This window comes from Nilaparvata lugens, chromosome 7 (genome assembly GCF_014356525.2).
Source record: "Nilaparvata lugens isolate BPH chromosome 7, ASM1435652v1, whole genome shotgun sequence".
Classification (NCBI taxonomy): domain Eukaryota; kingdom Metazoa; phylum Arthropoda; class Insecta; order Hemiptera; family Delphacidae; genus Nilaparvata; species Nilaparvata lugens.
Genome location: NC_052510.1, coordinates 45,502,849 through 45,520,870, shown reverse-complemented (window position 1 = coordinate 45,520,870; position 18,022 = coordinate 45,502,849). Strand labels below are relative to the sequence as shown.

Genomic DNA, 18,022 nt, shown 5'->3' with positions numbered 1-18,022 from the left:
GCTTGTCACAAAAACTTAATGACCCTCAGGATCCAGCGTAGCTGTGGTTTGTCTTGAACTTTAAACGCAGCTGGAGAAGTCAGCATATTCAGCAGGTAAGCAGCCAGCTCTCCTGCATTTGCTTTCTGTATTCTTGATACTTGTTGTCATTCTTTGTTGAAGACTGGAGATTCCAGATGGATAGTGTCACAAACAAATGCTGGTTATTTGCCATTTTGGCTAGTTGTGGAAGAAGAACTTCTTTAAAAAAGGGGCTCATCCTCAATTTTGACAAATGAATAGAGTTGCCTGTAGTTTATCATCTGCTTCACTGTGCTAAGTAACCACGTGGTAAATGTCACTTCTTCAGGCAACTTGTTGAATAACCAAATGGCTGCTGATTAATATTGTAAGATGTATTCAACATCTGATTCTGTAGGCTTTAGATCTTATGACTTTTCGAAAGCCTTTGATACTGTGCAGCATCACATTCAAAAAAAAAAACTCATTTTCTATGGCTTTTCCCAAAATGCTGTACAACTCATGTTGTCTTATTTGAGAGAAGGAAACCAGTTTGTCTGTAAGGATGGTGTCTTGTCCAATGGTTGATTAGTTGAATGTGGAATGCCTCAAGGCTCAATTCTGGGACCCATACTCTTCAACATTTATATCAATAATCTTCCAATTAATATTGATAGCATAAACAATGATGGCTAATTGTTTGCAGATGACTTGGGATTGAAAATTAACTGCACCTCCAAGCCTGATCTAGATTTAGAACTTGAATGGAGTAACACAGTCATTAATGATTTGTGTGCCGCAAACAATCTATCTCTCAATAAAAATGAAACCACTGACATCAATTTCAGTTTCAATAGGAATTTAAATGAGCCTCCCCTTGATTTTTTGGGTCTCCACTTAGACCAATGTTTGTCATGGAATGCTCACCTAGATTATATATTGGGCAGGTTGGCCAAGGGCATGTACATGTTATGAAGAATCAGTGCAACTGTTAATTCTTCTGTTTCACTGAATGTTTATTTTGCACACATCCAAAGTCTTTTAATGTATGGTATAATTCTTTGGGGGAATAGTGTGAAAGCCAAATCAATCTTCATCTTCCAAAAAAAGGTGTAATAATAATTTCCAATATGCCATCTAAAACACACTGTAAGCCGCTTTTTGTCAACCTTCGGATATTAACTGTACCATCATTATAATTATGTCTCATATTTATTATGTTATGTACATTGTAATTTAATAACAATACCTTTCACAACTTTAATACAATAAACAGTCATAAACTGAAGGTTCAGCAGTACTCACACACAAAAACACAGAAAAATGTAATTTATATGTCAGTTAAGTTATATAATCATACTCCCGACCCTTTAAAGCAGCTGCCACTCAATAATTTCAAGCGGGTTTTGAAAGAATTATTACTTGCTAAGTGCTTGTACACTGTAGAGTGTAGACGAATATTTTGAGGTTGACTGGAGTTATTTCTAATAGCTTTAAGTTTTGTTGTAAACTTTTCATTGTTTTAAGTTGCCTGACAATGGTCTATGTATTATTGTAATATTTATGACCAATAAAATATTCATTTATTCAAGTGCTACTCAACCTCGTATGGGAGGCCTCAAGATCAGCTGCTGGGCGAGTATTGTGGCATTGTGCCTGTGGATGTCACCTTTCCTAGTCCAGACTTCCTTGTTGTACTCAGTCATGTGAGAGAGCACAACATGTACTGGGTGCTGCTCAAAATTGGATGTGGCTTGATGACTGAGAGATATCTTGTGATGATTGATATATTTTCCCTTTGGGCTTGAAAAATCTCTATAAAAGGGATAAATACCTAGAAGTGTGAAACAACTGTATCAGATGCATTTTAAGCGAGTTCTCCAGCCAGAAGCTCACTAGTTTTTATTACAATAATATACATATTTAAGGATAGCAGGAATCTAATCTCATTATTACATTAGATATAACATGACCATAATTCATAGAAGGTAGTGGAACTATGTAAAAATTGGCAACTCTGAAATTTTATCATGTCTACTGACTTTATAACATGAATCTCACCATTGATTGGATTTGTTATAGCATTAGTTATAACATTGATATTACAGTTCAAAAGTGATTCCATCCAATTCAATAGTCAATCAGCTAAAATATTATTTTTAAATCACACTAGTAGTTCTGTGTAGACCTCACGCAGTATTCTCATCCACAAGTACCTGATGTCACTTGTTTTAAATGTTAACAGACTCAGTTCACTTTTGAATTTGTATTCCATATGATATAATTCATCCAGTTCCGTGATAATCTTTCTATCTGATGAAAAATATTTCTTTACAATCAAGAATATTATAATTTCTCCAGCATTATTTAGTTCATTTGTTTATTTTCAATCACCTATTAAATAAGTTTTTTCGAATGTGAGAATATTGATACTAATGGGCATGCATTATAATACCATGACTGCAAAACAGAATATTGAAACGAAAGACCTTAAAGCTGCGATTAAACCAAAGTTATTAACAAAATGTCAATAACTCAATCCTTATAGATTATATTAGATTGAACATAACTTATCATACACATGATGAAGATGTTTGTTTGTCAACTTCCGTTCAATCTAATAGAATCTATAAGGATTGAGTTATTAACATAATGTTAATAACTTTGGTGTAAACCCAGCTTAAAGATGCATACCTCTTCAAGGTCTTTGATTGAAACTATCGACCTTATACAAATACAGTAATAGACTGGCTTCTCCACACATCTGTGAAATCACTTGTCAGCTGATTTATAATGAATAATTCTATAGTCTGATTTTTACTCTAATATTGGAGGCTCCTTTTTCCTTTTATATTATCCTTGAGATGCAAAATTTCCAAAAACCTTGTATATACGTTGACGCGCAATTTAAAAAGGAACATACCTGTCAAATTTCATGAAAATCTATTACTCTGTTTCGCCATAAATGCGCAACATTTAAATATTTAAACATTAAGAGAAATGCCAAACCGTCGAATTGAATCTTAGACCTCACTTCGCTCGGTCAGTTATTACTCAAAGTAATCACATTATTACTCAAAGTACTATTTTAAGAGATTTGATGAAATGTCTTCTCTTGTTTCGAGCAATCAACTTTGCAAAAATGAGTAAAGTCATTCTGCGCTGAGAAGCAGTCCTAGGGATATTTGACAGAATAATAGAAATTATATGGAAATTGAATAATATAAAAATATGTAATTTCTTCAACAATATACTACAATAAATTCAATTCATGTAATCCATTTTGTTTTTTTCCATGACTCATGATTGAGTCCTCTATAAATTTTTTATCAATGATGTTCTAATCATCTGTGTTTTGTGCTTGACTTTTCAGTTTTCATTTTCAGTTCAGACAGAAAAGTTGGAAAAATGGCTGCCGATAGTAGTGGTGTCGAATGGGGATCTATTGTAAAACCAATTCTAGCTGCTTCTTACGGCTCATTCAACAAAAACGATGTAATAGAACTTGCTAAGGCAATAATAAAAAGGTATGATTCAATTAAAGTACTTGAATCTTCTTATTTACATAACAATACACCATGTATATGACGTATGCTATGCAGGCTACATTTGACTCAACTAGGCCGATCATATTTTTATTTAAGCTATTTAATTTGTTAATATCCTACATATTTTACTATTTAGTTCTTTTTACTGTTAACTTTCAACTCTATGTACAGCTTATTTTACATTACTGTATTGCATTTGGTTCATGCTCTTCAATTTTTTATCAATAAGCTAATAAGTTTAACTTTAAAATAAACCAGTCAAATGAACAGGAATCGTTCTGGTTTAATAGTCTTATTGTAAATTTTAAGTGAATTCTATTAATGTTCAGTTTGTTCTAATACAATGTACTAACACAATAAACTAGCTCGTCAGTTTATAAATTAAGATTATTGTTCATCATAAAACAATTGACTTTCATAAATTGTTGCAACTTTCATTCCAAGTACGGCAGTATAATTAAATCTTCAATCTTATAAGTATAATATTTTGTTCCTTTCTATATACAAAAATTTGTAGGCCAAAAATCAGGCCATTATCTTAAAATTAAAAATTTTTCAACTTCCATTCCCTAACCGTGCTTACCTACTTTAATCTATTCTAATATAAATGTCATACAACATTTTAATGCTTTTTAACGAATAAGGGTGTAATCACTTGAATGCTTATTATGTTCAAGTGCAAGCTTGGTTATGCATGACCAAGCGTGCTGATGGGAAACAAAATCTGAATAAGAGCAATATAGCACAGCCAATGAAGGTCCAAAAAAGCAGTTTCGATCCGAAAATTAAATAAAAGCTGAATTTCCCACCATCGATAGAACCCTCCCAGAGGGTAATTCTCCCAAAAGTCCCAAGAAATCCCCTTGGAGCTTTCCGCCCCAGCCCCCTAAAACATGAAAAATGCAGGTAAACACGGGAAATCAATTATCTCTGTACCCATTGATCGGAAACAGTTCTATTATATGCCATTCGATTCGTTACATTAAGGACTACAATATTAGTTTCATTCATTTTTCGAATAAAATTAACAGTTTTCTTGATAAAAAAATATATATGTAAAAATTTAGGGGGTTTGTAATTTGATTTTTTTGTTTTCTTCGATTCACTTCAAAGCAAGTAGTTTTAAAGAAAAATGAGCCGAATAATTAATGTAGCCACTGTCATTGAAAATCCATTGATGTATATTGTTATGTATTTGCGATTCGATTTGACGCCGTGGAAGGAGAAACAGTCGACGCGGAACGGCTCTTAGCCATAGTAAACAGCAAACTGGAAATCAATTATCTCTGTAACCATTAATCGGAAAAAATCTATCATATGTCATTCGATTCGTTACATTATGGACTAGAATATTAGTTGTATTCATTTCCTCAATAAATCAGTTTCCTTGATAAGATAATATATATGTGAATTTTAGGGGTTTTTCGATTTGATTTTTGTTTTCTCCGATTAACTTTCAAGCAAATAATCTAAAGAAAATCAGACAAATAATTAATGTAGCCACATTCATTGCGAATCCATTGATGTATATTGTTATTTATTTGCGATTCGATTTGACGCTGTGGAAGGGGAAACAGTTGACGCGGTACGGCGTGGCTGACTCTCTTCACCATAGTAAACAGTAAAATACAGTAGTAGGACTACTGCTTTCTAAGTTGCATCTTATTCACACTATGGCGCTCGAAACAATCAATTTTGTCTATTGTTTAGACATGTGATGAAACTAATTTTTCACATTTTAATTCTATAAATTCTCTAAAATCATTTTGTTGTTATATATATATATATATATATATATATATATATATATATATATATATATATGCTAAATCATGCATTCTATGACAGACAAAGATATTGTTTGCAACCGATAAAATATTCATACTATTACATAATATAATACATATTTAAAATATGTGTGTATGATCATAATTCTATGCTAAAATTTATCATAAGTTATGAATGTCAAAAACTGAGATAAATCATAGATTACAATAGTGTTAACAGTGGCAATTTCCTGAAAAATCATAGCGTGCAGTGTTTGCTGTTTTCTACAGTTAATATTCTCCAAGCCAGGTTGATAATATACCTTCAGTTGAGCCAAATATATATGACGGCTGAGGCACAAAAAAATTATACATTGGGCTTGTTGAGTTGAAACTTACTATGATTCTCTCTGTACAGTAGCTTATCTTCCGTTCTTACTAGTTGAATTTACATTATTTAGACAGTCCAAAATGAAAATTCAGTAGATTTTAAAGATGAAAGCCATGCAAACATACAAATTAAGGAAGAGTAAGCATGCATAAAAGGTAGGAAAATCATGAAAGTGTTTCACATTTAACCACAAAGTACCCTACCGTATAAGATTAATTGAAAGATGATTCATCATCTTCTATTATTTTTGTTAACATATCGATTTTCCACCTCCACTCGTATCTTGTCATTCATTACACGAGGTTGACAGAAGCTTTTCTTTATGTCGATTAATGTAGATTGAAATTGATTTTGATTAGGGCACCAAAAGAATAGATCATTTTCTATTTGAAGCATTCAAATTAAATCTATTGAACATGATTTCTTATGACTTAGCATTCACAGATTCAGTTGGGTGAAGCTATTTGAAAATTGTACCTGATTATCAATTTCATGGTTTTTATACCATTCTAGTTCATTGTGATCATTGAAGGGTTGAAGTGATGAGTTGGTTCAAGTGAATTCTAGTACACAAGTATATTGTGCTTATAATGGGCTCTCCTTTATTTTCTATCAATGTTTTGCTCCAGTAGAGAAAATTTAAAATGTTGGTTTACATTTTATAAGCTTTATAAATAATATAAATTTGATAAGTCCAGTATTAAATTAATCTATGTTTTTCATTGTATCGCTTTGTATCAATGTTACTTGCACTGTTTGCAATTCATCACTATTCTCTCAAGAATTAGTTTTTTATGAATTTCATGATCTGAAAATTGAAATTCAAATGCTATTTGGATGACGTTCACATTCCACTGTTTTTTTTACAATAATAAATTGTTACGTTGAAGAGTGAGGCAATTCAATCCATTTGGAAGTAAAAGGAAATCACAGTGCGATTTGAACAGTGGATAGTAACTTTGAAATTCAGTTGCTCAATTCATTTCGGCTTGATACTATCATTTTGTAATAATATTATAGTTGATCAGAAGTATGCATTGTATATAATGTTTATATTTCAGTTTGACTAATCTTCTATCACAGTCTCGCTTTCATTCATAAACATGATAATCTAGATAGGTACGTTGATTACCTTAAAGATGTAGCTGATATTACGTCGAACAATGTACAATACAAACAATTTTCATTGAATTACTATTATGATGATCATTGGAATTTCTGCCTGTGAATGAGAAAAAGTCATTTTATGAGCCTTGAAATTCGTACCTGGAAAAAGTTGCATTATTACTAGAAATTTTGTTATTTTTACTATTTTTTATAGGTACTGTACATTGATTTTTGTGATTATAGAGATCAACTACTTAATTCTGAATCAGGATAAGGATACATAGGGAAATTGTGAGATGGGGATAACATCCATAGTTACATAGCATCAATTTGAAAGCTCTGATAATAATGATTTGAACGGAACTGCGATTGTGGCTTGGTATTGCCTCTTCATGTTCCGTGAGAATAGAAAGCTTCAGAGTAATTCGTTCTCACTATATGTGATAATATTGGTAATATTTGGTAACATTTGTTAATATTTGAACCGAATATGCAACAAATTAATCTACTTTCAACTTGAAAATTTTCAACTTATCAGGAGTACAGTGTTATCATATATAGTATCTCAGGTAGGCACACCCTTTTATTATTATTTTTTTTGTTCACGTGATCTGATGATATTCATTCCATTATCGAGTGTTTAAATTATAAAGAGTGATGAAACAAGATAAAACACAAGAAAAGCTATGAAAAGAAATTTTGAATCTTCATTTTTCACAAAATCCTTATTTTAAGATGAAGGAGTCGGACACATAATATAATTATCATGAAACTTCGTTGAAAAACATCAATATCTGTAACTAGAGTTATCAAATTGTGTTACCTCTGACTCGTATGGAGAAGGCACACTTCAAATTAATATAATAAATTCTGTGAGCAAACAACGAAATCCTGATTTTTATCATGAGCATGGTTAAATCAAGAAAATTGTAATGTTTTTTTAGAATATTGAAAAGTGAAAATCTATATACAGAGCATGTCAAAACAATAGACGAAATTATTAATTAACAATAGACAGCAGTATTATTCTGTTTACTATGGTGAAGGGAGTCAGCCGCGTCGGCTGTTTCCCCTTCCATAGCGTCAACTTGAATCGCAAATACATAACAATATACATCAATGGATTCGCAATGAATGTGGTTACAATAATTATTCGTCACATTGTTCTTTAAAATTACTTGCTTCGAAGTTAATCTGAGAAAACAAAAATCAAATCGAAAAACCCCTAAATTTTCACATTTTATTATTTTATCAAGTAAACTGTTCGATTTATTGAGGAAATGAATCCGACTAATATTGTAGTCCTTAATTTAACGAATCGAATGACATATGATAGATTTTTTTCCGATTAATGGTTAAAGAGATAATTGATATCCAGTTTGCTGTTTACTATGGCTAAGAGAGTCAGCCGCGCCGTTCCGCGTCGACTGTTTCCCCTTCCACGGCGTCGAATCGAATCGCAAATACATAACAATATACATCAATGGATTTGCAATGAGAGTGGCTACATTAATTATTCGGCTCATTTTTCTTTAAAACTACTTGCTTTGAAGTGAATCGAAGAAAACAAAAAAATCAAATCGCAAGCCCCCTAAATTTTTACATATATATTATTTTATCAAGAAAACTGTTAATTTTATTGAAGAAATGAATATAACTAATATTGTAGTCCATAATGTAACGAATCGAATGGCATATAATAGAACTGTTTCCGATCAATGGGTACAGAGATAATTGATTTTCCGTGATTACCTGCATTTTTCAACTTTGAGGGGGGCTAGGGGGGAAAGCTCCAAGGGGATTTCTTGGGACTTTTGGGAGAATGACCCTCTGGGAGGGTTCTATCGATGGTAAAAGATTCAGCTTTTATTTAATTTTCGGATCGAAAAAATCTTTATTGACTGGGCTAATATGAACAATCACATTGAACGCTTACATTTGCTTGTTGCGTTCAGTCAGCAATGAGAAGCTACATGCAAGTCACAACGTATTTTAATGGTACTATTCAAATTTTGTTCACATATATGCATGACTCAACGTGCACTTGCAGATATACGCATTCAATATGATCACACCTTAATGTATAAGGAAGGGATAGGATTAGTCTTTTCAATCAACAATGTGTGTCCATTCTAAATAAAATGAAAAAATATTACTGGCATAAAATACACATCTAAATAATTATCTATATAACCGATTTATCAAGATTTAGAATAATTCAAATGAGAATAGAAAAAATATTTCTTTATTCTTTGTCCCTTTATGGAACATTCTCACAAATTGAAATTTTCATGTTTTATTAACAAGTTTGGAACTTGAAATAGTTATCAATAACAAGACATACAGTAACGTCTTTTATAGTTTTATTTCTAAAACTAATAACAACATTATGAACAATATTCACTTGAATAGATTAACAAAACATATGATTCAGCGTACACTTCATTTTTGTATTCTAATTTAATTTAAAAACTTGGTAAGTTTATGATTTTATAAGACATTTTTACTTTCCTTGCCCTATTACCATAGGTAAGGAAAGTATTGCTTTCCGAAAAAAATAAGGTACCCCTATTTCTAAATATTTCTATACGTTTTAAGGTCCCCTGAGTCCAAAAAAGTGGTTTTTGGGTATTGGTGTGTGTGTGTGTGTGTGTGTGTGTGTGTGTGTGTGTGTGTGTGTGTGTGTGTGTGTGTGTGTGTGTGTGTGTGTCTGTGTGTGTGTGTGTTGTGTGTGTGTGTGTATGAGTGTATGTGCTTCTGTGTACACGATATCTCATCTCCCAATTAACGAAATGACTTGAAATTTGGAACTTAAGGTCCTTCCCCTATAAGGATCCGACACGAACAATTTCGAACAAATCCAATTCAAGATGGCGACTAAAATGGCAAAAATGTTATCAAAAACAGGGTTTTTCGCGATTTTCTCGAAAACGGCTCCAACGATTTCGATCAAATTTATACCTAAAATAGTCATTGATAAGTTCTATCAACTGCCACAAGTCCCATATCTGTAAAAATTCCAGGAGCTCCGCCCCATCAATGCAAAGTGTGATTTTAGATTCCCAATTATGAGGATTCAGATACAATTTAAACAAAAAAAATTAAGTGGGAAAAGATTGAGCATAAAAATCTTTGCAATTAATGTTCAGTGACATTTTCACCTAAAATTGGAAATAAGCTCGAAATTCGATAAAATGTGTTTATTCAATAATGCAAACTGTTGGCAACTGTTGATTCTATTAATTCATTCACTATGAAGAGATAGCAGACTTCGTGTGTCTCCAGCGTTATTGTCCTGTCACCAGCTGGCAGATCTTCGAATAGTAGACTTGAGATGCGCGTGTACACTAGCGTCAGGTGATAAATTTTCATAACGGCAAGGAAAGTTGTGTGAGTGCGCCACACCAGATTTTTTGAAAAGAGAAAGCTATAGGCCTATTCCATTATTATTTTATTACAAGATCTAAACAGTAGATCAACAGATATTTTATGGATGGAAAAGTAAAAAACTTTTATACATAGTCATGCATGATTTAGAAATAACTCCTAATTGCTCATATTCTAATGTTTGATCTTTACAAACATGCAGAAATACATTAAACAATTTTAGTAAAAGCCTAGTCATGACATTTTACCATAATAATTATGCAATAATCTTGAATTAGATAACAAAGAGACTAAAGAGAAAAATATATGGATTAGAATGACTCATTGAAGTAGTGATTCATATATCTCATGTACAGTACTCACGTATTCCAAGTAATGACGTATTTAATTGAACGACTACAATTCATTCGATCATTGAATTTTTTGCGTCCTGTTTTTCGACTTGCTTGTCAACAATAAAACCTCTTCAATATGTGATGGACTTGAAATTAGTCTCTCTTGAATATGTTATGTCCCTTCAATATGTGATGGACTTGAAATTAGTCTCTCTTGAATTTAGTCTATTTGAACTAATGAAATAATATCGTAAGTTAATTGAAGTTTGGAAAGTTCTGATCGAGTAATATCTACGTATAAGATTAGTTACTGATGTAGCCTGCTCATCGAGTTGATCCCTAGTTGTTTTATTCAGTGGCAGACGGAGATGGAAGAAAGCTAACTGCGCTTACGTGACAAATGTAATCCTAATTAGAAATTTACTCCTGAGCGGTGATATTCATGCTGGTGCCCATTTCCGATTTATTTTCAATATTTTCCACGGTTGATCCAGAAATGATTGTGCCACTTCTCTATCTGTTATCCAGATCTAGTACACGTGACTGCTTGATAAACTTCTGCCTGTTTTTATACATTTTTTAGACATCCGTAAAGCTTGGTTTCTAAACTCTTGTTGTTTTTTTGCAGCGAACAAGACCTGCTGCAACATGATGAAGCCTACGAATCTTTCTATTCTTCATTCGCGGCGCTTGCAGCTGATTACATCAGCTCCAGTGCTACATCAGGTATGGTCATTAAATCAATCCTGATTTTATCACAATATCTCCTGTCAAATAGATCACTTATTAAACTATTAAAATGATGCTCAAGTAGTGATGTAAAATTCCCGGGAATTTAAGATCAAGTAAATATTCCCAGGGAATTTAAGGGAAATATTCCCAAAATTCATAAATTCCCGGGAATTTATGAGAACTTGAGAAAATTTATGATTTCTTCCATCTAAAATAACCGAAAAAGACGTTTTTTATTACACAAGGTCTCAATCACCTGTTATACAACATTTTTATGTAAGAAATATAAAGATGAATAACTTATAAATTGTAATAGGTTCAAAGAAAACAGTAATTTGAAGTTCATAGACTGATAATTTTCATGAAAGGTGGAAGGAGAAATGAGCACTCAATAAAATTTTCCAAATCATTCAATTGCATCATGCTACTTTCATGTCTTACAAGTTTAATCAGATTTTTTCACTTACCAATACTAATTTCTTATTTTACTTACTAATGCCTGTAAATCAGGTACCGGTAAACAAAGTCAACAAAGTATTGAGTGTAATCTAACTTTCATTGCATGATTTTATTCAATTTCTCCGCACAAAAATAGTTGAACCGCTAAATATAGATTAGAGTAGATAATAAATTCAAAAATTAGAAATTATAAAATAATGCAAAATAGGCTTAACTGAAACAAGAGCATACTCCAGTTTAATTCAACATCAAAAAGAAAATAATTCCACAGCTCACAACCTTTCAAGAGTCATTAAGGCTCACTTAATTTGTAATAAGATACTAGTCCAGGCAGCGAATGCTCAAAAAAGGTATAGAGGGAAAAGTTTGGAACCCAATTTTTGACCTCGCAGTCCATTTAAGGATAGTAAGGGGTAAACATATCAAAAGTCCTCACTCCTACCACACTCAACACTAAAGCTGCTATAATTGAAAAGCATAAAATGATGAAATAATACATTAAATTGAAGAGAATTGAATGCTCTACAATTCAACGTTTAGTACTTATTTTTTCTATGAATTGCTGTTGAGTAATAAGCCCTGAAATTGCAAAATGTTGGAAGAAAAACTGTCCTTTCAAAAATTCAACACTTTTAAAAGTGAATATCTCGAAAACTAAATAAGATATGACAAAACTCTACTGTACAAAACTTGTAGGAAATTTTTCTAGCTTTAGTTAGCCATGTCGCTGAAATGCATTGTTTCCCAGTTACATTCGTGTCAGCCAGAAAAGCAAAAATGCAACTTTTAAACCACCCTTATCCCTTAAGCTTAAGGGGTAGTGATGAGGACTTTTGTTCACATTCTAACTAGTTCAAACAAAGCTGCGAAGTCAAATATTGTGTTCCAAAAATTCCATCCCAATTTCCCTGTCAATATTGATCTATTGTTGTTGAACTGAAGATATTACACTCAACACCTTAACGGCTGCAACAATCGTAGTGAGATGCGTAAAATAATGAGACCATAGATGAGCTCTATGAGCTCATGATTAGCACGGATTTTTCCAATCAATCGTTAAAAGGTTATAAAGCCAAAAAGATAAAAAAATCTGAGCCGGAAGAGGTTTTCTTCAAAATGTGATACCTTCGAGAGCTCATATCTAGAAAACTATGAGAGATATGGAAAAATGTTGGAAATGAAACTTGTAAGCTAAATATTGTGAGCTTTAATTATGTGTTCAACAAAAATTTCCGAAAGGCGCATATTTATCGAGATAAAACAAAAACAAAATATGACACTTTCAAACCAACCCCCACCACCTTTGCACAGGGGGTAGGAGTGAGGACTTTTGATATGTTTACCCCCTTACTCTCCTTAAAAGAGCTGCGGGGTCAAAAATTGTGTTTCAAACTTTTCCCTCTATAATCTTTCATTGACTGGACTATACGAGTATTTAAAAGACAGTGAGTGAGCAAAAACAGGCTCAAAGAGTGATGATTTATTGATTATATTAATGTAAAATGTGGCTGAGATTGATCAATAGCAAATAGAATGATGATTTATTGATTATTAGTTTTAATAATCAAACAGTCACCAATTTATAATGATCGTTATTTTGTGATAACGCTCTACCTGATAAGGTGAGGAGTCTCGACGTCAGGAGCTTCCGGGCACGAATCAAGAACTGGTTACCTGATGGAGTCACAATTTTACTCTGTGGAGGAATATTTGAGGCCAACAGAAACACCATCTGAACTTGTGATGCTTTGACAAATGTGATGCTTTTACGGGCAAGGCCATCTTGATAAAATTTGTAAAATTTTATTTTCTTAATGTTTTATATGTTTGACCAAGTGAAAAACGTGAATAAGTGTTTTATTTCTGACATATATGTCAATACTAAGACAAGGACCAAGTCAGATCCACTTCCAGACACGACACAGTCTATCCAGATTTCCGGTCATGACTAAGGAGAGAAGTTTTTTTTTCAAGTTAGTATGAAGTAAGTAATAATAAAAGCTGGTTACATTTTTAAACGTGATTACTTCCACGAGAACCAATCAGAGAAGCCCTTTTTTAAAAAAGCCTTCTCTGATTGGTTCTTCTGAAATTAATCACGATTAAAATTCAACCGGCTCTTATGTAACTGGGCCTTAGTCTTTTGTATTCCATGTTGTTGATGATAATAATAAATTATGAATAGAATCTTTAGACCCTTCACTTACTGTGTTTTTAAAATAAGTCTGATTAGAAAAAGTTAATAACTATTTGTATTCAATCTATGTTGATAGTAGCCTATTTGAACAAATGCTTTGTGGCTTTGAAGAAAAATTATATTTAATATTATTTGGTTTTTATTGTTTGATTCTGATTTAAGTCACTATAGCACGCTTGCACAAATGTCTTCCAAATTTTAACTGTGTTAAGGCTGTTCGATTATACCTTTTTTATTCAAATTGGATAATCTTTTTCAATTTAATTGTCAAGATCATTATAAGAGTGAGAAAAAGTGGTAACTGAAATTTTTAAGTGGTCTAATAAGCGAGTTATGGGTTGTTAAGTGCTAACTCCGTTTTCTTTCCAGATCATAAACCGTTTCGAATTTTCCATTGGATTTTTTTTCAATATATTCAGTATATCATTGGCTTTGTTCTAATATGCGTTTTTCACGACTTATGCCAAAATAAATAAATCTATTTAACATAGATTTAATTTTACACAAGATGCTTCAACTTCAAGTAAACTTGAAACATGTTTTAAAAAATAAAAATATGTTAAAAAGTATACTTTTATTTTTAATTTTCATGTACATTCTAATTTTTTATAATTTCTATTAAAACTGGTCACTAGAACTAACCATTAATTTTGTTCTGTTATTTCTTATCCTAAATTAATTTATTGCTAAAGTCTTCCAGTGAAGCCTACAGTTCTAATCTATAATTTCACTACTTTAAATTATTTCACTACACATTTATTTAATATACTTTTTTCGCTTCACTAGCACTACATCAACTCGAAGGGCTTCGTTCTCTTCAACCTCCTTGAGAGTTCTGTGTTGTCTAGCTGTTGAATGACTTCGGTGTTGTCGTGTTGATGAAGACGTGACTCATGATGGGCTGCCAATCGCCTTCCTTATGTACCAGGGCGCATTCACCATGTTCTGCAGTACTTTGTTTTGAAATGTTTGAATCTGATTGATGTTAGAAGTTCTAGAGCAGCCCCAAAGCTGAATTCCATACGTCCAGACAGATTTTAGAATTTGTTTGTATATCAATAATTTATTGTCCAATGAGAGTTGTGATGGACGTCCCAACAGCCAATAGATTTTACTGTATTTGAGTCCTAGCTTGCTCCTTTTCATCTTGAATTGCTCTTTCCATTTCAACTTGGCGTCAAGAGTCATTCCAAGATATTTTGCTGTGTGGAACTACATTCCCATTCAGATTTATTCGAATCGTATCATTGATATTTTTGTTTGTGAAGTTGATATGAATAGACTTCATCTCATACAATCGAATTCTCCATTTTTTGGTCCAGTCACTGAATTTGTTACTAGCATTCTGTAGTTTTGTGGCTGTTTCTTGTACTGTTTCCCCTTCGCCAGTATTGCAGTATCATCAGCAAAAGTAGCAATAATTGTCACTACATCCAATTCAGGGTGATCGCTTGTGTACAGCACTTAAAGAACTGGGTCCAAGAACACTACCTTGTGGAACTCCACCCTTATTTCCTTCAATTCGGAGACGTCGTCACCCTGTTTTACTCTGAATAATCTGTTGGTGATGTATTATTTTAAAAGTTTTACAAGTTGAGTGGGAAGAATTTTATGAAGTTTATTGATCAGTCCTTCATGCCACACTTCGTCAAATGCCTGTGCCACATCAAGGAAGATTGCTGAGCATATCGTTTTTTTCTCCAATGAATTCTCTATTACATGGTGATTCTATGTACTTGGTCCAGGGTTGAGTGCTTCTGCCTGAAACCAAATTGATGGGCTGGTATCAGATTCCTGCTACTTATGATGGGAGTCAATCTCTTCTAAAAAAGCATTGAAACTAGAAGAGATATTGGGCGGTATGATTTTGCTTCTTGAGGATATTTCCCAGGCTTTTGCAACATAATGACTTCTGCCACCTTCCAAATGTAGGAAAATGCTGTAATGGGAGTGATGCATTGAATAAGTATGTTAGCATGACAATACCTTTCCTTGGAAGTTTCTTCAAGATTTCACCTGTAATCAGATCAAATCCAGTTGCTTCTTTGGTATTCAGAGTATATTTTATTTCTTCTTGAACCTCATTTATAGAAACTAGATCAATCTCTGTATCTAAATCATATCTATTATATTTTCTTCAGGATCAATTTCAGATTAAATGTTGTTTGAAAGATTTCTTCTAGATTATTAGCAAATATATCTGCCTTTTATCTGTTATTTCTTGCCCAAGTGCCATCTGGTTTTCTTATTGGAGGGGATTGTAATATTGGTCGCTTAATTCTTTTTGTTGCTTTCCATAATGAATAATCTGTAGTGGCATCAGCTGTCAAATGTTGAAGGTAGTTATTAATGGATTCCTCAGACAGTTTCCTTATCTCTCTTCTCAATTGTTGTGTTTTTTATTCAAGATATTTTTGTCAGCAGGATCACTAGTTTGTTGCCATTTTCTTCTTGCCCTTCGTTTTTCTAAAACAAGTTGTCGAATCTCCAGAGTGTAATTGCATCCTTTTGTTTTCCTGGTATATTGTCTGGTGTTATTCGAGGCTGATTTCTGGATTTGCCATATGACATTTTCTGCGGCTTCATTTAGCTGCTCAACTGTTCTAAGTGGAATATTCAAGTTGATTTCATTCTCTAAATCCACTTTAAAAGCTTCCCAATCTGTTCTGTTGACTAACATTGGCCTGTCTTCTTTCTTTATTATTCGTTCACCAAGTGTGAACAGCTGAATGATCAAAATCATCAAAAAAATGAATACAGCTGAATGATCAAAATCCAGGTCAAAGCTCTCTTCAATGTCGATAAAATTACTGGATATTCTCTTTGTTACGAAGAAATCTAGAAGATCTGGAGTTCAAATCTGTTGGCCAATAAGTAGGTGTTCCTGTTGAATGGAATTCGCAGCCCAGCTCCTGGATAGCCTCTCTGAGTTCTTTTCCTTTGGTAGTTGTGAGTCTTGAACCCCAATCCTCATGCTTGGCATTAAAATCTCCACCCACTATGAATCTATCTCCAAGCTGAAGAAGAATATTTGTATAATCATTTTCAACAAGTATTTTCTGGTTGATTGACTCTATTGCAACTACAGTTAACTGTATTTCATCACTTTGAATACTGAAGTCTTCATAGTGTTTAATACTCTCCTTCACTATTACAGCACTTCCACCTCTTGCTTGATTTTGAGGGATGAATAGTTTCGTAAACATTATATCCATTGATTTTGAAGTGAGTCTGCTCAGTTGAATGGGTTTCAGAGATGAGGCAAACATCTATATTCCGTGTCTTTAGAAATATTTCTATTTCTTGTTTTCTATTATTATTGATATTATTTATTCCATTGGCATTCCAGGTAGCAATCCTAATATCTTTTTGGCTCGCAATATTCATTTTCCAGTTTTCTTCTCGATACTCTTACTCTTCCCTTCCAAGCTGTCAAGTCGTCCAGAAAGCATATTTAAACTGTTTAAAATTTCCTGCAAAACCTTATTGACATCAACTGGTTGTTGTTGCTTTGGTTGACTCTCCTTTTGTAGGATTGGAGTGGGTTTCGTTACTTGGGAATAGGATATTCCTCCAGTGTACTTTTTTGAAGTGAAGTTTCTCTGTTGGGTTGTTTGTGGTACTCCGCTACTTCTTTTAACAATGTTTTATTTTTCAGTTCTTCTTCTCTGAAGTTCTTTAGCGATGAGACAACCTCTATAGTTAGCTGGGTGAGCCTCAGCACAATTGAAACATTTGGCTGGGGTTTGAGAAATTGAGATTTTTCGATTTCAATGCCTCTTTAATTTTAGAATACTCTTGAACATTGCTTAATATGACTGGTGTTGGCCTATTTTTCTTTTCTGTCGATTTCATACTTGTAGACTCAGTTGCAGGCCTTTTTTTTCTGGTGAGTCACGGATTTTTCTCTTCTTTTGTTTAGGGAGAATCCATGCAGTCTCTGATGCTACCATTTTCTCTTCTTCCTCCCAATTCGCTGGTGAATAACTTATTGCTACTTCTAGAAGATTCTGGTTGCATTGTATTTGAAGCTGATGATTGAAGCTTCTGTGTTGTTGTAGATTCTGATGAAAACATCTCTTTCAGCTGATTAATCTCCA

General features: G+C 33.0%; 2 protein-coding genes across 2 annotated transcripts in view; both read left to right on the top strand.

Moving 5' to 3' along the window:
- The first annotated feature begins 3,387 nt into the window (after positions 1 to 3,387).
- On the top strand, positions 3,388 to 14,201 carry LOC120352433 (protein purity of essence-like). The gene is made up of 3 exons (XM_039432886.1): positions 3,388 to 3,527; positions 11,163 to 11,260; positions 13,348 to 14,201. Exons 1-3 carry the CDS (start codon positions 3,409 to 3,411, stop codon positions 13,401 to 13,403), a joined length of 273 nt encoding a protein of 90 aa, XP_039288820.1. The 5' UTR covers positions 3,388 to 3,408; the 3' UTR covers positions 13,404 to 14,201.
- Positions 14,202 to 17,736: 3,535 nt separating this feature from the next.
- LOC111048180 (protein purity of essence) overlaps positions 17,737 to 18,022 on the top strand; it is a 79,620-nt gene continuing 79,334 nt past the window's right edge. Inside the window, exon 1 of the mRNA XM_039431953.1 lies at positions 17,737 to 17,811. Coding sequence (XP_039287887.1) covers positions 17,737 to 17,811 — 75 coding nt within the window. The remainder of the gene's footprint in view (positions 17,812 to 18,022) is intronic.